The 25,207-nt window shown below is 41.0% G+C and overlaps 1 protein-coding gene across 3 annotated transcripts in view; it reads left to right on the top strand.

Annotated features, from left to right (window-relative positions):
* Positions 1-25,207, top strand: part of ITPR2 (inositol 1,4,5-trisphosphate receptor type 2) — a 268,975-nt gene that overhangs the window by 24,347 nt on the left and 219,421 nt on the right. For 2 of the 3 annotated variants that reach the window (XM_075051507.1, XM_075051506.1), the window contains exons 2-5: positions 8,401-8,471; positions 17,866-17,981; positions 19,174-19,260; positions 19,948-20,106. In XM_075051507.1, the coding sequence (XP_074907608.1) occupies positions 8,401-8,471; positions 17,866-17,981; positions 19,174-19,260; positions 19,948-20,106 (433 nt within the window). Of the gene's footprint in view, positions 1-8,400; positions 8,472-17,865; positions 17,982-18,414; positions 18,619-19,173; positions 19,261-19,947; positions 20,107-25,207 lie in introns of those variants that run through there. The other variant, XM_075051508.1, reaches the window with a different exon arrangement.

Genomic DNA, 25,207 nt, shown 5'->3' with positions numbered 1-25,207 from the left:
CTGAAGGAAGGTTCTTCTCCTTTGTCCCACCACACTTCAGTGGCTGGAATCTTTTGAGACAAACTGCATCAGCATAAAGATCTTCACCCTTGAATGTATACTGTGGGTCATGCTGTCTATCTTTTATGTGAAAGACTTTGCAGGCTTCAAGAGATGCTTATTCTTTGTACTCTATGTGTAGGCACCTTAACGTAACATGTTTCTCTGTTTTTTGGAAACCCGGCAGTGACTGTGCACCTCCAAGTGCAGTGTTATCAGTTGTTTTGCTGAGGGGTGCACAGAAGGAAGGTGGATGGGGGCAGGAGGAATATCTCAACCAGGTCCACCTGGGTTTCTCATCTGTGACTCAGCCAGGCACAAGAAAACTTGCCAGGCGTTCAGGTTGAACTAGGAGACAACTCTAGTACCTCTGTCCTGAGATGGCTGGGTGTCTCACTTAATGTGTTTTGCCAAAGTGTGGTCGTCTCAAATTTACACAAGTAGCCAACAGACAAGGGAGAGGGGAAGGCCGTGTCCAGATGATGTTTCATCCTCCTAGTTTACACATCTGCCCTCGAGTAGGTTGTTATTGCCTTCTGGAGGTGCCTGTCTCTCAGTCTTGGCTGAAAAAGGATCTCAGATGGTGGCTTTGAGCTAGACACCTTACGCTTACATAGCTGAACTGAGGCCACCAGCATGCTGTTTGCCACCCCATCTCCAGGCGAGCTTGGTTTGGCAGCGGTGAGCTCGCTGGTGGTGGGCTCCCTCCTTTTGAAGAGTGTCCAATGTAGCTGTACGGTGCTGACGCTGCTTCTTATTTAAACAACACTTCACACACCTCCCCCCTTCCCACCTTCACCCCCCCCCCCCCCCCCCCCCCCGGGCACTTTTGGGTTAGGTAGGATCATTGGGGTGAAATCTTGGCCTCACAGACGTAAGTGGAAATTTTGCCAGTAAATTCAAAGAGAGCCAAGGTTTCACCCAACAAAGAAAATGTTAGTAATGGAAAAATTGTCCCATCTCCCAGGTGATGCGTATTGTTAGTGGGTCTATGTTCTGCAAGCCACTACTGCTTTCAGAAAGCTTTCCTAATACTCATTTTACCCTTTCTGTTTCCTAGCTTTAAAAGAATGTCTTAATATAAATTTCATCTAAAAGAGTATGTTTTCCTGTGCAAGATTTTCTTCTTTTGAATGCCTTTAGGCTATCACAACATCTTTGTATGATAGAGTTTTACTTTTCATATTTAAAAAAAAACAAAACAAAAAAACAAAAAAAAAAAGGAAGAAATCAGACATTTCCTTGGTTTTATGGGAATGTAATTTGTTTTTCAAAGGTACTGAGACAGACTGAAGCCAAAACAAACCTGGGAGCAGAGCACCAGCATTTTGGAGAAGTGTAGCAGGGCTTTGTGTGACTGGGGAATAAGCTGGGTGGGGTGGGCTGGCACACCTCCTCCGACTGCCAGTTCCCAAGTCCCCTTTTGACAGCAGAAAATATGTATGCTTGGTACCAGTGAAAAGTGCCTTAATATATGTTGTATTGGTGTCAGGATCTTGAAATACTGTGCAAATGTTTATTTACTTGGCAAAAATTAGTATGCCTGAGGTAAGCTCAGTACCATTTTCCTTGTGCATAAATGATTTACCTATTATGCAGGCCAAGAAAATTGCAAAACTGAGACGAAAAACTAAGAATCGTGTTTTCTCCCCTCCGCTGTAATCTCCAAATAACACTTTATTCTGTCGTAATCACTTATTTTAACTCTGTTCTTATAATTTATTTTAATTTGCACAATGTTTTAAATGTAAATGTAACTATAAAAGGGGATAAACAAATTCTACTGAACAGGTTTCTGAAGCTTTTACAAGCTAAAAGCATGACTGGATATAATATAATACAAAAGAATAACAAAGTGACATTCAGGATTTATAGCTGGATTACTTAATTGAACAGGCAAAACTGCCTTCCCCCCCCCCCCCCCCCCCCCCCGACATGCAAGCCTGCAGGTTTGGTTACAAGAATATATGAATGCACTGTCAGATAAGGAAAAAACTTCAGGGCTGATTATTAGTGCAATTGTTAGTGCTGTTTTGTTTCCCATATATGCTTGGTATCTTGCTTTCTGCCCTTCTGTCTCTATGGCATTTGGTAATACAACTCCAAGTGACCTGCGCAAGCATTTTTCATCATGGTGAGAATGGCTGAGTGTTCCTGATTTGTGTAGCTGAAAAAAAATGCACCCACATTCTCATTTTACACTGAGGATGGTTTATGGTGAAATTTGTCTGCTGTTTAAGACGTTTTGAGAAGTTTGGAATATTTTAGATGCATAGAAGTTTGTTTTCCAAGAGTAGGGGTATTCATTTAATAGCTTTTTTCAACCTGTATTAAGCTTTGTGTTTGTAGCAAATAAAATTTGCTCAGAAAGGAAAGGATAAAATTGCTGAAGTTTGAGGCAGGTGGGAGTCAGACTTTCTAGTCTTCCTCTGTGCTGCTGCACCTCATTGGCATGTAGTGCAGTTCTTGTTTAAATATTGTGTACTGCAATCCTCCCATTTATCAAAAGGGATTTTTAACATGGAATCTTCCTAAACGGTACAGAGGCTTAATAGCCCTGCTACAAGTGCAAGGAAGATCCTTTTTATTTTCTGTGCAAGCTGGGGTTTATGTAGGAGACCCTGAAAGATTGCAGATGTGAAAAGATGATAATGAAAAATTTGGCTTTGGAAAGGAAGGAGACAGGAAAAAGGACAAATTTCATACAGTGGAGCTAAATCATAGAGCTGTAAATCATTTGAATTGGGACTGGTAGTCAAAAAGCAGTATGAACTGACATTTTGGGAAGGGTGAGGTATGATGACTGTAGATTTTTGGCAGGAGACCGCTTGAAGCAAGCAAGAAGTGGGCTGACCTAGATGCCTGATAAGAGGCTCAATGAAATGAAAAGTGGGTGGACGTGGAGAAGAACTGGGTGGACCTGATTGTTTTGGCACTTAGGTATTTGATGCTTGATTTCCAGGGCAACAACACTTTAATAACCTATTGTTCATTATTGGTTGGCTTCTTAGTGATATGACTAGCACCTCTCTTCCTGAGCAGTTACTGTGTGCTGGGATATGTGGAGCGCAGGAGAGGCTTTGTAGGTGAGAGCTGCAGTTAGGAAGGGAAGAAGTGTTTTGGGTGGAAGGTGCTCTGGAAGAGTATTTCTGATAAGGAGGTTGTGTATGCAAAGGGATGTCTGAGGGGCAAAGGAAGGGAGGCTTTGAGGGCTGGTCCTTTGTTTACAAGGGGGTATTGAGGTTATGTGTCTTTGGGATGTAACCTCAGCATGATCTGTGAACTGATATTGAACAAAGATATTGCTTGGCTCCACTGGCAATTAAAAAGTCCAGTTCCTCTTGCTGGTGTCTGTTGTCAACATTGCCCCCTCTTCCTGTTGCTGTCAGGCCTTATGCTGCTCAGAAAATCAATGAAATGATGATACCATTACGAGAGTAAAAGCTGAGCAACTGAGTGTCTTAGATTGAAGACATTGCCTGTAGCTTAGTTTATTCAGCTTTTTGAGGAGTACTCTACATATGTGTGAAGAGTACCAAGGTGAGTTCTGCTCATCTCTGTGTATTATAATAGTTAGACATCAGTAGCTGGGTCTTGTATTTTTTTAACAAGTTATGCACACACACATATATGTGTAGTTACATGTATGAGAGAGTCTGTGTGCTTGTGTGTTTTGTCTTCTGTGTTTGTTTAGGTATTGTTTTGCTTAATAATATTGGCTATGAAAAGTGGAAGTCTCTGCTGGTAGGAAGAGACAAAATACATTTCAGGATGATATTTTTTTAAATAGAAGATACAAAGCTAGGATAAATGAATATGTGGCTGCTTTCTTGGACAATCTAAAAAGCATCTTATGTTATGTGAGAGCCCTAAAATTAATGAAATCCATCATCATTCCTTTTCTATTTTTTTTTCTTACAGTGGTTTTTGTTCTTCCAGAATACAACGGTATCTCAGTAGCAAATTTAAAATAACTCATAATTGTGAACAATTTTTCTAGCATTATCACTGTACAGCTATTCCTTGACCTTTGCGCTACATCTGCAAGTTCCTAGAAACCCTTGGTGTCTTTACCTTTAGCCTGTGTTGGGTAATTAGAAGAGCTTGTAGGAAGTGAAGGCTCAACCAGCATATATGATTCATAAAACCCAGGTACCATTAGTCTTTTCTGCCAACATACCTTCCTTATCAGTTATATGGCTGCTGCTTAGTCCTGTGCCTCCCATTGGTGCATCCTTCCTCCTGTTTCCCCAAATACACAGAGAGTCCCCACTGGTTCTTCATAGAGTAATTCTGTTTTTTCTTTCAGTGAAAGTCCTTGCAAAGGCTGCTGCTCTACCCAGTAGAAAGATGTAGTGGGAATTATTGCAAGTTACTGTTCCCTGCTTCTGCTCAGTGCCTAAGGAGTGGAGCAATGTTAGAAACTGTATGGAAAATTTGAAGTTGTTTATATTAGGCAAGTTCTGAATGCAAATGTTTAATAGTATTGGGAGAAGTTGATCCTGTCCTTTTGTTGCTGAAACAACAAAAAATGAGAGGCACTATATCTGAAATTGCTTGTAAATATGTTTACACAGGTGCCACCTTATACATGGAATCCATTGCTGCAAGATATTGCTAAATTGAATGCTTATACATATGTCTGGCTTTGCATATGGTGAGAAAGGACAGATTTAACCGCACCAAAGGACGGGGGAAAATGAAGGGGAAGGGAGAGTAAGATAGGTGCAGGACTCTGTACAGGTTTGTGCTTTGACCACTTCACGTGACGTGGTGTACTATCCTGGCTAATGCTAACAGAATTGAAAACTGCCTTTCTTTACTTTTTTCCCCTGCCTCTGCTGAGAGCACACCTTAACTCCTAGGCATTGCTTTAGGTAGTTTAAATTCTTGTTTAATGTGGCTCTGTGTGCTGTGTGTGAGGTCTTAATGGCTTAAATACTTGCTAGTTTGTGAGGTTGGCTGCATGCAGCGGCATGGTGAGGACCTACCCTGCAGCGAGTAGGAAAACTTCCATTGGCTTCAGTGGGAGAATGACTGGGCATCTAAGACAAGCAATCCCATGAACGTTGTTACTTTCAGACCCTAATTCTGCAATTACTGAATACAAGGGGGCATGCATAAAGTCCAGGGCCATAATTATTATTTTGACTTTTCTGATGATTTCTCTTAGCCACCAGTAAACTACTGTACAACTTAATTACTACAGCAGTGCATCAATTACGTGGAGGCATTGTGCATAAACCAGATATTTATTGTGTTCAGGGAAGAACTTGCACAAATAACAGCCATATACATGTGCAGGGAACTCCTTTGTCATTTATATGCTGCCAACATATGAAAATCTTAAATGCAGTCATGTAGTATCTGCCAGGCACTGAATGACAATGGAGGGTACAAAGCAGAATTGTCTGCAGTCCAGCTGAAGAATTAAACCCTTTGAAGTTTGCCAAAGCTTCTTTGATGATACATTTGCTTGAATATTGGCATAATAATTTAGATCAGTATTTAAATAGCTAGCAAATTCGATGGTACAATATAGTAAATTATGCCTTTACCAGAAGAGTCTTGTCTGGTGTGCTTTGGTCTCCTATACAAACCAGCAAGTGAGTGATCTTAAAACATGCTGTGCTGTGGTCTGACAGAAGCTGCAGGTGCCCAGTGCCTTTTGTAGTGAAGCCTGTTGTTTAGTTTCACGCACCTCAAATGGATTGTTTGCAGGTTACAAAGGTCATGAATTACTGGGTTTTTTACGCAGCCACCTAGCAGGCTACAGTAACAAACCACCAGCTGCCTTTTGGCTCGATATAAAAAGTGGGATTTGAATATTTTGTATTATGTATCAGAGGAAGTGGTCTGTGTTTGAAGAGCCTCTTCTGGTCCACTCTACAGAACAGGCTGAAGTCTTGCATCATGTGCAACACGCAACTTGGCTTTCACTACCGCAACAAGCACCTCCACAGTAAACAAGTAGCTACTGAACTCTTCGAAGGACATACTGCTGGAATACAGGATGAGTGTCATTATATGGGAATTTGGGGATTAAATTGTTGGAAGACTGCTATGTAGACAAAGCAGTACTTTATTCAGATTTTTGTCCTGTGTTGTGAGATACTTTGTAAGAAACAAAGGTGTCAGAAGCTGAGGCACTGAGAAAGCCTCAGGAGATGATGTTTCTGGTCTGTCAAGCCACTGTCCTGCCACATGTCAATTAACCTTTCTGTGCTGTCATTTTGTGTCTGTAGGATGGGAGCAGCAGCAGTTCCCTTTTCCTTTGTCTTGTCTGATGTCTTTGGTTCCTAATGACTGCAGAACTCATTTGTGGTCCTTATCTTTGTGCCTTTGGAGAATGGTTAAATTGAAGTGATTGATATTGTTTAATGTCTATTTTCTGAGCCTTGGAAGTCTAACATGTTTGAACACTGCAGCTAACTGGCTCAGAGAGTGTGCACCATCTTGTTTGTTCTTCTCAGCACCAACACCTTGTTTTCTATATGGCTTTTGTTAACAGTGATGTGGCGTCATGATGGAAGTTTTGCATTTCATCCACAGTTATAGTTGTCAGGTGCACAAGTTGTCACCAAGGAACACAAGCTGTTCCTTGTGAATTACGCTCGGCTTCCAACATACTGTCCTCCATCCTGACAGTGCTTAGGGGCCAAACCTTATGGGTTCATTCATAAAGCCTTTGAGGGATTTTGTTGAGGGAGGAGTACTTTTGGGTGTTAAAATCCTTTGGCAAAGCTTCTGTTAAGGTAGTCCTTTCCAGCCCTGTTTCTTCCGTGAGTCCAGGTTTTAGGTGCTGTTTATAGGAAGCTTTGGTCCATTAGGTCATAGACAAAGGGCATCTTGCAGGACTGTCTCTTCCTAAGTCCTGCTTTCTAAACCTCACTTTGTTCTTGTTAAGCCTGGCCTAACCTGGACTGTGAAAAACACAACTCCATAAGGCCATGGCAGGTCCCCTGTCTGCTCCTGGAACTGTGACTTCAATTCTTCTTCCTCAGTGACACCTCATGTTTACATCCAAGTATGTTAGGTCTGAGCTGCTGACTTCCAAAATTCTTGATCGTTTTTGCTTCTGTTTCTGGGAGCTGCAACCACAGTGGGCAGCTTGTCAGCAGTCAGCTTGCTAGAGGTAGAAAATTCATGGGCATGCTGGGGGATTGGTCTTGCTGCGCTCGTGCCTAGGTGCAAAGCCTTCACCAGCTTGAGTGAAAACTGAATGCATCTATTGTGTAATTTGGCTGAACCCAAATTGTGCTTTTTTTTGGCAATTTCCCCACAGAAAATGCTGCTAAGACTGTTGGTGTGAAGTGGCATGGCAGTAGTGCGTCCTTAAACATGATTTTCCTGAATAATTGTTTGAAACAGGCAGATTATTTACAGGATGCTTCCTGAAAGGAAGCTGAATTTATGTTTAGGAAGTTCTGTGATAAGATTAACAATTTATATTTTTGAATTTTCTTGTTTATTTAACTTCTAAAATATTGTAAGAAATATATTTAAATTTTATGCTGTTGATTAAATAAATGCTTATTCATTTTAGCAAAGGAAAATGTGATCCTGTGAGTTTTGATCGGAGCTGAATCTTAGTTCCACACGCCTCCTCAGAGGAAAAATATTAGAAATGGTGAAGAAGAATAGCAGAATGTTTAAAGACTAAAATCCAGGGTGCTTTATCAGATTCCAGGTTAAAATTCTAAATAAAACAGTGATATACTCCTGTACCCATGTGAAGGCTGCATCCCCTTAAAAGTCCTCAGTGGAGATGCAGGAATCTGCAAGCATGGGACAGCTTGCAAGTGTAGGGCCAAGTTAACCTGAAGTGTTTTAAATGTCCTTTCTTGTCTCAGATACAATTGTGCCTTCCCAGCGTTTTTATGTGAGGTCTTTTTCCAGGGCTCATTTAGGCGGCTCAGAGTCTCTCTGTTGATTTTGATGAATTTTGGATTATGCCTGAGGGTAATGGCTGTGCAAATCTGACAGCTGCAGAAAAACAACCTGTTTCTGATTCAGGGTTAATGGGCTCTAACAAAAGAAAACAAGAATTTTACATGTAACATGAATGTACACGGTGTAACAAAAGGGACTTTAACCGGATTTAAATGAAGTGGGATCTGAAACATAGGCCATAATTTAGTGCAATAGAAGAAATCCTCTTTCTTGAAGGAAAATGTAGACTTGTCTTTTTTTGGTTATGCTTAGTAACATAATGATAGAGTTTCTAAGGTTGTTTCTTTAAGCTAAATTGGAGAAATGAGTAAGCTTCTGTATCTGTGGTGTGACAGGTATGTCTCTGCATTTATATACACTGATGTCAAATGCATGTTTTAGTAAGTGTAATAACTTTTGTTTTTCTAGGTTAGTGGATGACCGGTGTGTGGTTCAGCCAGAGGCAGGTGACCTTGCTAATCCTCCAAAGAAGTTCAGAGGTCAGTAACTGGGGATAATTTTTTTTTTTTTTAAGACCGATGGATGCATGTTCTAACTCCTTGGGCACTTTGCCTTATCAGACATGTAACTTCCCAGATGCCTTCATGGTTTGTGAACACATTGCCAAAGTTTCAAACTGGAATGTGATTTTGAGAACTAAATACCAAATCAGCAAAGGCATGAGGGGTAGGTGGCAAACATGGGGAAAGGGACTAATGTTCTTGTAGTGCAAGAGTTGGGTGCTCTGTTCTGTACGCTGAACGCTGATCCCCTGCTGGGTGACCAACTCCCTGCTCCAGCCCTGTTCTTACTGTAAATGGGAAACAAGCTCGTGAGGTTCAGAACTATTTGAGCTGCTGGTTTATTTATTTTTTTAAAAGATAAGACAACATTTTAAGGACTACCCCCAAATACTTTGACAGCATTTTGTTTTGCCTAAAATTGTATCTGATTTTCCTCAACTTTCTTAGACATGACCTTGTGGATTTGGATAATTCTGCTGGTTTGCTTATTGGAAAAAACAGCAATGCACTGACAACATGGAGTTTCTATGTCTTGAATGCTAAAAAATACTCCTGTGGTATCAGAAGTTCTGTGTGCTTATATGCAGGGAAGGAAATAAAACCTCTCAGTCTTGTCTGTACTTAAGCCATTGGCTCTAGCTGTGCTAAAGTAGAACCTTACTAGCCTGATCCAGACCTCTTTTGGCTTAAATGGGCTTGGATTCAGACCTGTTACGAGACACATTTATGGCTTGCCTGGTTTAGAGCAAGGGAAACGCATTTCATGGCTGCTTATATCTTTCTCAAGGAGTTGCACTGACATTCTTAACCTTATTTTATTTCCAGTCTTTATTATACTGTAGTATGTACATGCTATTATTGCAAAAAAAGTTGCATTTAAAACATTGAGAGACTGAAGTTCTGCTTTCCCAGAGTATTCAAGTTTTTTTCCCATTATATATTCAGGAAACATCAGCAGTTGGTTTCAGTTCCAGCTGTGAGCATTCAGCACATTGGCAGATCTTGGAAACTGAGAAAGTGAGGATGTATACTTAGAAACTAATAGTAATAAATTTCAGTGACTTGCGTGATGTCACGGAATAACTTTACAGCAGAGATGGGGATAGCATCACGTTCTCCAGTGTGGCTTTCAGGCTACATAACTGTGATTTCATCCTCTTGCTGCCTGCAAATACATGTTTAATTCACAGCTTCCAGGCTGCACAAAATTTCAGGTGGGGATTCTTTGGACAGTATTTCTGTCACTTCACCACCCTGATGTGTTCCCAAAGTAGAACATATCCAAATTTCTAGATGAGACGGGGTCACTGGAAAAGATTTGCATGTGATAGTGTAATTGCAGAATACATCCAAATGCCTGCAGTCAAGGAGCTGAATGTTTGAGGACTTGATTTTATAACTTCAGTACAGTAGAGTTTTTCTATTGCAGTTCTGTGATGTTCTTTCCTAACTTGAAAAGGCAAAGAAGGAAAAAGTTGATAGTGTTCTTGTTGAGTTTTCCCCCCAAAAACCCAACCTGATTTCAACAGCATCAAGAAGTCTGGGCACTTTGATCCAGGGTGCAAGGTTGTTGAACTCTCAGCGCTAATGGCCTGCCATCAGTGGTCGCAGTAGTACATGTGTACATAGATAAGATGTCAGAAGGGGAGAAGACACAGACAAGACATACAGCTGTTTTCTGCTGCTGGGGGAATGCAAGGACTACTACTGAGTTGCCTTCCAGCTTCTGCAGGGGAATGTTTTCTATTAGGTGTAGACAGTTTTGGCTCTGTTCCCTATTGCAACCTCTGCCTGTTGCTTGCATAACACATCGCTTTATCTCTAGTTGCCTCTGCTCCTTCTTCCCCACAGCATCTAACCTTTCCTTTCCTCTAACTCAGATACTCCACTTTTTGGGGTTCCCCTCTTCTCCCTTTTCCTCTGTGCCCTAAAACTTGTTACTAGCTACTTTCCTCCTCCTCACTGCTGCCTCTTAGCTCCCTTTGGCTCCAGCAACCTCTCTTCTGTCACTCCTTACCTCTTTCTGGTTTAGGGTGCACCCGTATCTGACTTAATTTTGAAGTGGCTTGCTTAGCTATTGCTAGCATTGTGGTAGCATGCAAATTTGCATGAACTGCAACATCTGTAGGAGAAGCTAAATGAGTGAAAAAGTGAGTTTTGTCACATTAATTGATGCAACCCACCATGCTTTAACATCATGGCTATATTGTTATGGGCCTCATCTAGTAGCATTTTCATGTTGCTTCAGGTACGTGTAATCAAGTGGCATTCAGGAGAATGGCTGCAGCAAAGATAAAGCCATTGTTTAGTTGTTTTCTCCTTCATCTTACAAATCAAGTTCTAAGTGTGTGAATAGCAAGTGGTTTGCTGAGAACACAGCAGAAACTTGCTGTCTAATTGGGAAATAGTGCCTGGTACTACAGAGGTGTCTGTATTATGAGAGCAAGCAAAAGCACATCCCTGCCATGCTTTGTTAAATTTCTTAGATCTGCTCAAGAGCACTGAGGCAAAAGACTTGCTAAATATTGTTCTTATAATCAAGAAATGTAAACAGAAACCATATTTTCCCCCCCAAGAACCTTCTGGGAAATAGCATTCAATTAAAACTGCAAAGTTAATAAAACAAACAAGTTTTGTTTTAAGTAGGTTCCTGACAAAAAAAGATGACTTAGGCATGAATGATTAATTGAATGATTAGACATAAGCAACTAAAAATAGCATCTAACAGCAGGAAGAGTAGGGCCTCTTTAGTAATAGGAACTGCTCTCTGTATGGTTTACAATGTTTTTATCACTGGTGGCTGAACTGGTGTTGATTTGAGGTTAGAGCATGACCTAAGAGTCAAAGAAGTATGAGAAAGGCATATTTCTAACAAGATGTTTAGATTCTAAGGACTGACACTGAAAATTAACATCAGAGGACTATGTTTGGTCTTTTATGGTAGTATTTTATCAACCCTTTCCCCAACAACACCAACAAAAAAAATTTGTGTTTTCTAACTACTTGTATCTCTCCTACAGAGTTCACTCGGAGATCAAATTTAGGTACTGAGCTGTTGGCCTGAACTGAAAGCCTACGTAAGGAGGTGTCTCAAAATAGCAGTTTCGTTCTTGTTATGTGTTTACTTTCTTTTTTTTTTTGAGTGGGTGGTAGCTATTCTAGTTGTTTCAGAACATCCTACAAAATGGAGTAATGTTAAGCTAAGGCAAGCTGTGGTTGGTTTTCATTTTGTGTCCATACAAAGAAGCTGTGGTCCAGATTTTCCCTTCAGTCACACTGAAATGAACCTGGAGTGGCTCTGTGTTCATCAATGTGCATATCCAGATCTGCATCAGTGCAAAGGAAGGCAGAATTGGTCCCACACGTGTTTCCTGAAGTCTGTTGAAAAAAAAAAAAAAAGAAAAAAAGTGTTTACTATTTTGCAGTTGAATTTAAGGGACTGATCAAGCCAGGTCCTTCTTGTTCTAATTCTAACTGAAGCTAGTGAGAGCTAAAGCACTTTGTGTTTTGATGGAAGTGCTTATACCCTGCTGCAGGGCCAGGTTTGCAGAGATTAGGAAGAACAATGTGTGCCAGGAGTCCTGTACCTCTGAAGAAAAGTCACATCATGAGCAACAGAACTGCAAGTTTCCTTAGAGACTGTGACCTTAAACACACTTCAGCCTGATGCTGTTATCTCCAGTGGGAAACACTTTTGGCTTCCAAGGTGTAGAATAGCACAGATAAGACCTGCTTGTTGGTCAAATTTAGTAGCTCTGAAAAAGGATCACCAGTCTCTCTTCCATTTTAAATGTAAAATATAAACTTCCCTACATTTTATACCCCTTTTTCTTGAGGCATCTGCAATTAAAGTGATGTGTGAATTCCTAGATATCCTTCTCTTGCCTTTCTCTCAATTTTTAGTCTGTTCTAAGCTTTTTCTGACACTTGTTCTTTCCTGGTCTCTCCCTTCCACTATGTTCCTCTGCGCTCTCTCCTTTCCTCCTCCTCCCCTTTCCTCTGCTGTCTGCCATTTTCCTTTTTACTTGCCTTGTCCTACATCATTTTTGTTTGTCCTTGTGTTTTCTTCTTGTTTCTCTCAGTTCCATAATTGCCTTCATTTTCTTCTCAGACTCCTGATGGCTTTTTCTGTTGTCCTCCTTAGGACTCTTCATTGCCCCACTCCTTGCTCCCTCATATTCCTCCCTTTCCATTCTCACTTCAACTCTGTTTTACCTTTCTGTATTTGTTTCAGAACATATAGATATGTACACACTGTGATTTAATAGCCCTATCACTTCCACTTACCCATTTGTCAGCCTGCTGGCTTAAGTAAAGCCATGTGATAATTTCTCTAGCTCTGCAAATCACAAACCTTCCATGATGGGCAAGAGTTGAATTTCTAACACTCCAAAAAACAACAAAAAAAAGCGTGTGTGTATGTGTGGGGCGGGTTGGGGAGAGAAAGCATCTGACAAATATTGTTCTAAGCCATCTTTATCCAGTATCAAGAAACATTTAAAAGGTGTTATATGAGTTATTTTCCTTTTCAGACTTCCTTTTTGCTTTTTGCTCAGAGGATGTGCTGTGTGTGGTTGTTCCACCCACTGTTGCCTTTTGAAGACTGGCATTTTGCACGTTCGCAGGCTCAGGCAGCTGGTCAGTTCAGTGCTGAGAGCATCTTCTGTGGGTTGTCTCCCGCACTCTGAGAGTTGCTGCATTCCATCTTTTTGATTATTCTGATTAATGAATGTCATTTTTTTCCCCCATAAAATAAGTAATAGATATGTGTCTTAGCACTGATAATTTGTCATGTTTTCTTACTTTCTAATAAGCCAAGGTGTAGTATAGGAGGTTAAGCCTGTAGTGTGACGAGGGAGAGCTTCCCCTTTTTTTCCATTTTGTAAAGAAAACTTGAAGTGATTTTTATTGTTTTAAAAATGCCTATGTGTGCTGGGGTGGGAAATGTTTCTCATTTTCTCCATCTTCACTTTATGCACAAGTAATTGAAATTTTGCCTGGAAGATTTTGTAGGTATGAGAAAATTTATGAAACTGCAGAAGATGAACGCATGAAAGTTTAGTAAGTGAAACTGGCTGATACTTTTAAGTGATTTGCTTTAAAGCTATTTGTTTACCTTTGATAGTACCCACTTGATTAGTGTCCTCAGGAAGAGAAGCATTTATGTAAAACTCTGTAAAGTAATGAGTTAGAAACTAGGACTATCTGAGAACGTCTGGAGAAGTTGGAAGAGACGGTCTGTCTCATGAGTGGGTTGCTAGACTGACCTCCAGGAGGGCTGAGCCTTTGATCTACTGCATGTGCTGTAAAGTTGCTTTATAATCTTATGCCTCAGTTTCTCTTTTTTCCTGTTTATTTAAACTATAGCTTCCCTAGGGCAGGCACTGCTTTTTTCCCCATCCTGATGTTTAGGACCACAAAGCTTGAATTTATATAGTATCCTATTGTTACTCTAATTAAGTAGGAAAAAACAGAGAAAAATAATGAGATGACCTATTTTTTATGTGTCTGGAATCTTAAAAAAAGGGGGGGGGGCAGGGGAAAAAGCTTGTCTGGAAACAAAGAATTTGAATTTTTTTAGTCTATAAGTTGAGGAAAATACAATTGAAGTAATACTGATTTTAAAAAAAGTTCTTAGTAGTTCAACTTCTAAAGCACTAGGCTGGAAGTCAGGGGAGCTGTGTTGTGCAGCCTCGCTACAGATGAAGCTGTGGGGTGGCTGAGGTTATCTAGCAACTGCTCTACATTTCCTTTTCTTTGAGAACTGTCATTAGGAAAAATTCACGCACCTTTGGGAGGCAGACCCACACAGTAGTGACTGCAGATCCGTGTATGTCTTGCATTTCTCTGCAGGGTGGTAGTGCTGTACTTTGAGACTCTGCATGAGGATGGGAAGCGGTGTGTTTACTCAAGTAGCAGGATGTGTGGGGAGTAACTGAGAAATGAAGACTGGTCCTATAAAAAGAAGGTATTGTTACTTCAGAGAAATAAGTGTTTCATGAAGTCTTCTGAGAAGGCACATTAATTATAGATTTTTACAGAAAATAATAGTGGACTTTTTGTCTTATGAGCTGAAATCCCAATGTTCAAAGTAAAAACTCCTACAACATAGAGTATGATTTAACAATACACAGCATTTTGTAATTGTTTTTTTTTCCTTCTCAGTGTCCAGGATATTGTAGAAGTTACTTGGGAGTTATGTACTCTAGGTTGTGTGATACTGTTCTCATGGTAAATGTTCCCCTTTGAAATGAAAGTAAACACCTTTGCAAGGTGGCTAGATTTGCTTTGATAAAGATTTATAACACTTTCTCCTAGGAACAGCAGCTCAGGGCTGTGATTAGGGAGCAAATCGGTGAGGGCTTTGGGTCAGTGCCAAGGAAAGTTCTACTACCGGTGATGTGTTTGCGTGAACAATCTTTGCTGCTACGAATAGTAGAGGAAGATCAATTGCTATAAAGGGAAGACGCACTGCAATGAAAAGCTTGGTATAATGATGGCCAAGATATGAGAGGCCAAATGGCATATTTGCAGAACTAAAAGCATTGCAGCTTTGTGGCTTGAGAGCCAGCACTGTTGCAAACTGCTAGCTCTGGGGGGCACAGGCAATGGGAGGAACATGTGGCATGGTCATACTCTAGTGGTTTTGGCAGCACCAACACTAGATAGCTGTGCTTAGCTGGGCCTGATTGTAGTTGAGAGCGCTGCCTGTTTTATTTTAAGTAATGAGAGTTTGTTTTTACTTAGGAAAGGCAAGGCCAGTCTTCACGCTACATTTCCCTTTCCTCTCCTGTTGTGTTAGAAGAGGTGTTCCTACTGTAACATGGTTTCAGTACCTCCTTACAGACTGTGAAGAGATAGGTATGTTGGAGGATATGTGAAGGATGTATCTCAGAGGAGCTAAATCTCCTCCTCTTCCTCCCTGTGTGAAAGAGTAATTCCATTGGCTTGACAGTGCTGAAAATGAGAATAGGATCTGCCTTGGTATCTAGCATCTTCTACGGAGAGGTTGTGAGTTTGACACTTGAATTTCCACTTATAAGGGTAGAACAGTTAGGAAACTTTTCTCATCACATGTGTGATAGGTGGGACTTCCCACATGTGCTGTTGTGGATTGGAGAGCTGGAACAAATCCTAGGTAGTAAGCAACTGCAGATGTTATGCTTGCTCTGGGAATGAGTAGGACAGCACCGTAAAATAGAAACTGTCTGCTGCTGACCTGACTCAGTGGTTAAAAACCCAGACCGTGACTTCGGGATAGTTCCCTAGAGCTTCCCCTGCTAATGTTTTTGTGACGGTAATGGGTTAATGACGAGATTACACTGTATTTAAAAATGACATGCAATGCTGGTGAATTCAACAGGATCACCTACACATTGATCCAGTATGTAACTGGAACGTGTACTTAGTGTTGATATTGTGGTTGCTGTTTCATATTACAGCACCTTTGGTAACAGAGGTAAGGGTGTTTTTGGAAAGGGATTCTCTTCAGAGAAGGCAGCAGGAGACCTGAAGGTAGAGAGCACTGTTTTCAAATTATTGTGTGCTGTGTATGCCATTAACTGCGTTGAGTGTGCTAGTAAATAAGCATTTCATGTTCCTCACATGGAGCTAGTGTGTTTGTTCTCTTTTTTTTCTCTTTCTTTTCTGTATTTTTGTGAAGAGCACTGTCTGTGCCATACTCTGTGCAATGTGGCTTTCTGGTGGTGTTGCAGAGTCTCTTTGTGGGTAAGTTGCCTGGTGACCAGCAGAGAAGTGATGCTGCTGATTCTGGCCAAACTGGGGTGTCAGCACCTGCAAGATGTGCTTGTGGGATCAGAAGAGGAACTTTTTTATTCTTAATCCAGCTGTGGGGCAAACCCTCTTCTAAGTAGGATACATTGCTGCTATTACCTTGCTCTAGCTTGTGCCATGGTTGGGTGGCTGGGAGTCAAGTAGGAAAAGTTGCTTCCCTCCTGTCTCTACCTTCCTGAGACACTGACATGGAGCAGGGAAGAAATTCTTCAGAGGTTGTTCTCCTCTGGGGGTGGATTAGTCCTCAGAGAGTGCTTGGCCGTCTGTGACAGTTAAATATGGAGGGCTAATAGTTTGGGACAGACCTTACTTTGACATCTATAAATTGCAACCCATGTTGGGGAAGTTTCACACTATAATACACATGCAGTCCTGTATGTTCTTACTAGTCTCACAGCAAAACTCTGGTTGCTAAATAATATTTTCCTGTCCCTTCCTCTTGCCAATGGATACTTGTGGGGTGTGAAAGTACAATTACCAACATTTGCTGAGTAAAATGTCTTTCAAGCCTAGCTTTTAGAGCAGTTGATGACTGGGACCATGCAAGACTAGGTATCATTTATCACTCTACAAGTAGTTGGATTTGAATGAATCGTGAGCCTCTATTTTCAATCTATAGGACTGTCACTGGCCCCAAAAAGTCTTGAGTCGGGGAATTTAACAAAACTTAGTTTGTTGCCAATTAACATTAACTTTCAGTTATTGATTCCAGTATTGGGAAATAAAGATGAGCAGTTGAACAAGCACTTAGGGAGCACCCCTTGGCTTCCCCCCAGACACATCCCTCCCCCTTCTGAGTCCCCAGCCCCCTCGCTCCATGTGGTCCCTGTGGGGAGAAGATGGGGGTCGGTATGTTGCAACTCACTTTCCTTTGCTGCTCCTCATTTCTTACTCTGTGGCTCCCTGTTGGCTGCAATCTCCTCAGGGTGTACCTCCTCCTCCGTCATGGTTTGCACAGCCACCCAGCTCAGGCGGTTCCTCTTGGGTGGCTTTCCCTCCCTCCTTACCCATTTCTCGCCTGGTCTGTTGGATGGTGGTGGTGTTCAGTTTGTGTCACTTTGTTGTTTTTACTGTTAGCTTTTTTTAATCAATCTTAGTGAAGGTGCATGTAGACCCGAACACCGTGTTAACCTCCTTGGTGGCTTGCAGGTGAATGCCCATGCAATCCTTTGTTTCAGGAGTACCAGAAGGAGCAGGGCAGCCAGCTGTATGGTGTACAGAAAGCAGCACTGTTTATTCAGGGTTTCACATACCTTCAAACAGTGCATCTGTAATGTGCTGCAGCAAAGAGCGCTAATAAAGCAGCAGGCAGTTTTGCATATGGCAGGCTCACAGCCTTGGGACTCTTACAGAGGTTGTACGGAGTGGGCACATGTGGGGCATTGGAGGCTTTAGGTTCAACTCAGATGTTCTGTCACCCTGTTTATGGTATCATTGCCGTTAAGCTGTTTGGTCACTATGTTTAAACACTGGTATCTAGGCACTTCTGGAAAAAGAAAACCAAGCAAAGCATACTTACAAAGGAAGGAAGTGTCTTTCAGCATTACTTATGAGTATTTCTTTCAATCTTCCACAGACTGCCTTTTCAAGGTGTGTCCTATGAACAGATATTCAGCCCAGAAGCAGTACTGGAAAGCCAAGCAAGCCAAACAAGGAAACCATACAGAAGCAGCACTGCTGAAGAAACTTCAAGTAAGAGACATCTGTATTTGTAATCTTATCTCAATCTGCAGGCTGTAGAATTATGATAGAATGAGAAAGAATAATAACAAGTGCCTTGGGAACCTCTGTGATGGGTATTATTATGCCACTATAGCAACTTTATATTCTCCTTAGCTCTCCTACCTCCTGACTGGTGTTTATTGCCCCTGCCCTGGTTTTTATCTTACTTTGGGCTGGGGGTTGTGCCCTTGCTATAAGCAAAATATTGCTTTCAGAAGTTTGATAAAGTAAAAATGGAGTTGTTAAAATCAGGATTGGGTCCTGCTTTAAATCGTGCTATTATTTTAGAAGTCCTTTCTAGGACTTAGGCAGAGGGCTGGACAAAGAGATGTTTTCAATCCTGTAGTCTGGAAATTCCTCAGAATTGCAGCTGTCTTTGCTTTCAGTCTAGGTGATTCTTCTCTGAAGCATTGGGCAGATTTTATTTTGCATCAAATACAGTGTGGATGGAGCAACTCCTTTGTCTCTGAAAAAGAGCTGGCCTGATGTTATAATTGAATGCATAAGACTAAGTGAAAACAAGGTCATATCAAACCTGGTTGATAGTTTCCTGTGCAGTGGAGAGGCTGCCAGTGCTTCCAGTTACAACCAGCAAGGCAGGCACATGGTATGTGGCTAGAGCTAGCTATACAGCAGATTAGAGCTAGGATCTAAGAGTTTGTTCTGTGGCTGTGTTTGAGCCAGACTATTGAGCTTAGCCTTGATTTTGCAATGTCTGACTTACTAGGTTTGTTTTGTTATATATAAAATAAATGTATTTGTATGCAATTAAAAACTCAACAAGTAAAAGGAATGGTGACAGAGAGAAGGTGATCATAGGCCCTTCTTTTTCCTCTTCCAGGGTGAAATAAAGCACCTGGAATTACTTTTTGTGCTTGAAAATTTTTAAAATAGCATGCATCTCAGGTATGATACATAAATTGACTGAGTTTCTATGCTGGGTAATAAAACCCCAGAATCATTATACAGGGTTTGGGTGATTATAATTCAGAAAATTATGCTGCAGCAGGATTCAGGGGCTAATATTTTCAGTGCAGTAATGCTTACAGGTTGGAGGAAGTGTTTTAAATGTGATGCCATTTGCTTTTTACACTATTTGTTCCAGTAGCTGAATACAGGTACTGATTTTGTAGAGTTTAAAGAAATAATCATTCTCTTGCAGCATGCAGCAGAACTGGAGCAAAAGCAGAACGAAAGCGAGAACAGAAAGCTGTTGGGCGAAATTGTAAAATATAGCAATGTCATACAGGTAAACCTATTGAAATCCATCTGCCTTCTCTCAGGGCTGGAAAGGAAACAGTTGTTTCATTTCAAGGTTACAGTGAAAATGAAACTAACCACTGTAATCTGGATTGTCAAGGGTCAGGTAAACAGAACTTGGTGAAGTTTACAATATTGTGTTTTTCTGTCTGTTTTAAAGCCTACCAGAAGTGCGGCATATTCATATTTAAATAATATGTCATAATATAAATTTCATATGTAATTTTTGCTGCTGCGGTTTAGAATCTGAATGTAAATATGTATCTCTTATTTTCAAGATTTATTTCAAAATCATATTATAGAGGTGCTGTGCAGCTCCTTTTAAATCACTGAAGTAATTTTTACTTCATGACATATAAATGAGACAGAAGTTATGTTCTTAAGTGCAGTACAACTTTCCTGTAATGGATGAAATTCCTGAAGGTAACACTATTAATGGACCCTTGCCCTACCTGTGTAGTATATGCTGTAAAATTGATAGCTGACACATTTCTCAATCTGACATAAAGCATCTGTTTTTAAACTGCAGTATGCTTTGATAACTCTCTTCTAGTTTTAGTTTGTTTTTATATATGTTATGAAAAATCACTACAGTGTGAAAGCCTGCACCTCCTCTTTTGACTGAAGGGAGAAAAAGCAACAGTTGTACTAATATTTTTAAATTATTTGTTCACAGCTACTGCACATAAAAAGTAACAAGTACCTCACAGTCAATAAGAGATTGCCAGCTCTGCTAGAGAAGAATGCTATGCGGGTGTCTCTGGATGCTGCAGGGAACGAGGGATCCTGGTTTTATATCCAGCCATTCTGGAAACTGAGGAGTGAAGGTGACAATGTAAGTGGAAACACTGAATGTGTAAGAGGGAGAAGGTAGAAAGTTTCCAGAAGACACATGATTTCTTTGCTACTGGCATAAATCATAATGGATAAAGTTCAGAAAAAAAATGTTTTAAACAGTGCTTGGGATTATTAGCTTTTATGTGTAACTAGAAAGTGTTACCTAATTACATATCTGGAATCTGAAATGTTGCCACATTCATCTGAGCCTCTGCTGACCTGTTTTGGGGCATCTTTGCTAAGTCCACCTGTTGTGTGCAGATTTATAAAGCTCATAATAAGTCATAGTTTACACGGGAGTAAAAATTTTTTTGCAAAAGTTTTTTTCTTTTTTTAAGTGTTCTGGGCAACATTTTTTTCAAGAGGTCAGCAGAGAATGTCTCTAGGAAATACATCAGGTTTCTTTAAATCTGTATCCCCCCTCAATATGACAGTGGCATCTATGATTGAAATTGGATTGGATAGTAGGTAGATTTCAGTAGGAGTCTTGCATACTGGTAAAAGAAAGAATATATAGGAGAACTCTTTGCTGCAGATCTGGGAGTTGTGCCATGAGATCAAAACTCCGTTCTTCATTCGGTTTGGCTGTGGCTTGGTTAAATGCCTGCTGTGGAAAATTCAGATCAGCCTCTGGGAAGGCCACATGAAGAACTTGTGTGGTTTTATATTGTAGACCTGGCTGGGAATGTTCGGCCACTCTCCCCTGTGAAGTAATCGGTGAAAGAGCCCTCTCAGGATCGCAGACAGGAATGCCTGTTTTCTTGTGTATTTTCTCTCATTAACTTTGTGGTTACCCAGCTCTTGGGATGCTATCCAGGATGAGTGTGGTTGCTTGCAGCTCCTTTTGGCAATCTGTTGTGGGGAGGGGAAGGACTTTGTGCCTGGGAAATAAGCGCATGTCGTGCTCTCCGGAGTGAGGACCTGGGGTTCCCAGACTGTGATGTGCAAAGCTGTCGTGAGCCCTTACAGCTGAGAGCAGCTGAATGATCTTAAGCCTTATAAGTCATCCTCAGTACTACAGAGTTTTTGATTCAATTTTACACTGTTGTGGGCACATGTGAGTTTGGAAGCAGCTTTGCTGGTCTGAAAAGTTTGCAGATCATTGCAGTGATTGCTGTAACTTCCCACTCCGCAGACCTTTCTCCTAGTTTGTTCCCTGTGGGGGACTGTGGGAGTGTATTTGACAGGCTCTGAGCTACAAGGACCATGTGGGAAACTGTCACTTAATGTAACTTAATGGCCTCCTTTGGAACCTGCCTACTGCTCATTTTTTGTCACCACATGTTGCCTTTCAGAGCTGAGAGGTCGCCATTATGTTTTACAGAGGGAAGTCTCGAGATCCAAGTTTTTCCTCCTTTCTACCAGGCCTAAACAGATCTGATAATTTTCTTTGCAAACTTCCAGTGCTAAACATTAGTCTTTTGGTAGCTTTCTTGTAACTGCTCTGGGATATTTCCACCCCTTCAACAGTTACGGAAACTAGGCAGCTGTTGTAAGGGGACAGGGACAGCAAGCAATGGGGGAATTCCTTCATTTGCCTCTCACAGACAGAGAGAGGCTCCAGCCTTGTACCCACTCCTTCCTTCTCATTTACTCCCAGACATGTGCCTGTTAAAAAGCTAGTTTCTGGGCAACTCATCTGAAAAGCACCTAATACCACATAAGCTGGGGCCACTTTATCTACTCACTAAGTTAGCTTTTAAAGGACTGTATTTTTTTGCATACTTTTCTTCTTCTGACCTCTTAGCGCATGGAATTAGCTTGATATATGAGGCCCTTACGCTGTTTGGAAATTTTGGTTTTTTTTTAATTTTCAGTTTCTGAGCTATAATGAGGAAATTCCCTAAGAAAACACATTTTAGAAAGTCTTTAAAACAGTAGAAGTGAGTATTGAATTACTGCTTGGATGACTGCTACTGTGTCAGATAACCCAGGCAAGGTAGATCCGAATATGCCATATATCCTAAAACAAAAGAATGTGGTTTAGTCTGGGGAAAGCTGTGATGTGGCATAACTGCAATATTTTATGCAGACTTTTATTAAGCATATACCAGCTTTCCTTCAATGGAAGATGTGACTGATTAAGTCTGGAGCTGGTTCCAGTTAGACTGAATAGAAAAATGTGCACTGATAGCAGAATTAGTTCTGTGTGGATTGCATTTTCAGTTGTCTGCCATCTTAGTGGTTTGAAAGCTTGATCTTGCAGCATGCTGAGGGAGGTGGTCTTGGACTTGGGGAATGCCCAGCCATCTGTGGGAAAGTTCTTTTAATCCTCCTGACCTTTGAAGTGTGTCAGCAGTGCCACTGGCAGATGTGTTTATAACATAAAAGCAATGGAGATGGAGTAGCAGAGCCTTCGGTGTGGCCGGTAACCTATTTGGATAGTTAGTCCAAACCGAAATCACTGCTACTGCATCTTCACAGCTAATACAACCTTTTGTAACTGCCAGTCTTTGTGATATACTACACCTCTACTAAAGTATTTGCTCCTGCTTCTTGATTGCAGTGTAGATGTAGCTGTCAGGTGTGCTTACTGAGTTTATATGAATGACAGAATCACTCTAAGTGATGCCAGCGCTGGTCCGCCACCTGGAAGACAGAACGCAGTCAGCTTTGACTGTGACTCTTCCCACTCTCAGTGTACCCTCTCCACCAAGACATGGACAAGTAGGGTTGCTTGAATTTAGAAATTATCTTGTGTGGGAAGAACACTGCATCCAAGGCTGAAGGACCTTGTAGGTTTATCTTGAATTTAAAAGCTGGATTATCATTGGCTTCACTATGAATTTAGTCATTCTTTGGAAGTTTCTTATCTAGACCAGAAAGGGTAAGAGTTTTGTCAAAGGAATCAGGAATGAAATCCTCAAAAGCTGTGTGTCTGATGCAGCTTTAACGAATTCATGTCTATACGTAAGGAAGAAGTCCCAGAGACCTGTCGAACTGTTACCTGCTGCTGGTGTACAGCATAATGTGGCTGGCTGTGCCCAAGGGTAGCTAAGGAAGACAAGAAAGAGCTGGTGTCAATTTTAATTTTGCAGAGCAAAACCTTGGGAATACATTACTCTGTCTTCTGTAATCTCCACATAGTACAATTCTACAGACAGGAATATGGGCACGTGGGCATGCAAGTGTCTGCCTCCACTGCTTTGGGCATGCTGGGGCATTATTTGGAGCCAGAAATCAACTGGGTAAGGGACAGGAGGAACTCAAAAGAGCAGACTTGCATCTTGCCCAAGGCAGCCATGTATAAGAGAACAGGATTCCTTCTTCACTTTGCTTTCATTTTGTGCATCACTGATGGAGGGTGTATAGGAAACAAGCGCTGTGAAATTGCCTTTATCCCTTCCTTCCCAACCACCTATGGAAGTTTGAAGCAAGAAGAAAAAGAAGAAAGGAGAAGAACATAGGATATCTCGTTGCTTCTGTGGCAGCTGGCAGAGCTGGCCAGCACTGAGGGCAGGTTACTGATGTGGACTTCGAGCAGGGGAGGAGACTGAGACAGAAACCATGATCCCATGTAACAGTTATTCCTCAGATGTGTGCCTACGGCAGAGTAGCTGTGTACGTCTCCTTTCCTCTGGTTATTTCCATGGTAGTCACAGGCTTGCATTCAAAGATACCTTCCCCTTACCCTCTTTTTTTTTTTTTTTTTTTAAATAAGATGCTCAATGATGTGCTGTCTTACTAATTAAGTTGTTATAGTCCTGGTGTACTTGCAATAATTTTGAAGTCCTCATTCCACTTTGCAGGATGCAAGCCTGATGGTTTTTTGATTAATGAATTGTCTGGTCATAACTTCTTAAAATGGGCTGTAAGTAATGTCTGTGTGAAGCATGGCATGCAGGAATGTATTGCATAAGTAATGTATGTTAAAGGCATCTTGTCATTATTTTGGTTCCATTAGTGAACTTCTTCTCATTACTTGGATCAAATAGGATTTGTATGCGTAGCCTGAGCATGATGACACTGTCTTTTACTACTGTTTATTTTAGCTGTGTTGGTAAAGAACAGGCAACCTTCTTTTTCACCTCTGCAATAAGTGGTCCAAATTCACCTGTGTTGAAGTTACATGAGGCTGAATTGGGCTCTGCTTTTTCATAGGAAATGTGCTCATCAATGCAGAAAGCATTTTTGTTTATTTGTGTTCCAAAAGAAAGCATGGCTTGCACAGCATTTCATATAGCAAAAATCACAGGTAGCCACTTGTCTTCATGTGTGTATGTGCCTAAAATTGCTGTGAACAACAGGACCCAGTGCCAACCAATATATGTGGATTGATTTTTTTTTAATTTTATTTATTTTTTTTCCCTCCTAGGTATGAATTGAATTCTCCATATGCATGTCTCAAGCACTTTTTAGGTCAAAGACATTTTCATATATTGTTTTTCCCTGTCTATATAGGTAAAGAATTGCAAGGGCATGGGAATTTGCTTGCAGGGAGTCAGCTAGGAATTCCTCTCATAGAGAGACGTCTCTCAGCTGATGTACCTGCTATGTGTGCTGAGCTCCAAACACCACTTGGGGAATAACAGCAGAGTGGGTGGAGTGTGTTCGCCTCTCTGAATTTCCAGTGATTTATGTTCCTTTCCAGTTTGCAATCATAGTCTAAATTGCAGAACTCTGAGCCTGTCATGACATTTGCCAGAAGATGGTCCACAGGGTTGGGGACTCACTGGGCTAAAGAATTCTTGTTACAGGCAAATTTTTAAGGCTTTTGTGAAATGAAAGGCACATTGATCAGAGAAGGTTGACTGACAGCAAGGAAGGGAAAAGAGTCTTGCTGCCTGACTACAGATTATTTTCTAAGCTTTCTCTGCCTTTTGGCTGGCAGTATATATGGATAAAGAGTAGTTAGTGTAACTTGTAGATGAACCGAACTCTCTTGGAATTCATAAGTTCATATCTATTTCATGATCTCAAGTTTCTGTACTGAGAGTGAGAGGATTCATTAGTGTGAAATCTTGAACCCAAGCAATTGCAGAGGCATGGGCGAACAGAGCTGGTGTGTGAATTGTCTGCAAATAAATTCACTGAGTGCCATTCCTAGAGCATGCATTTGAGTAATTTTCTAAAAACGTAACATTGCTTCATTTTATTGG

Source organism: Buteo buteo, chromosome 19 (genome assembly GCF_964188355.1).
Source record: "Buteo buteo chromosome 19, bButBut1.hap1.1, whole genome shotgun sequence".
Classification (NCBI taxonomy): domain Eukaryota; kingdom Metazoa; phylum Chordata; class Aves; order Accipitriformes; family Accipitridae; genus Buteo; species Buteo buteo.
This window is presented reverse-complemented; position numbering and strand designations above follow the sequence as displayed.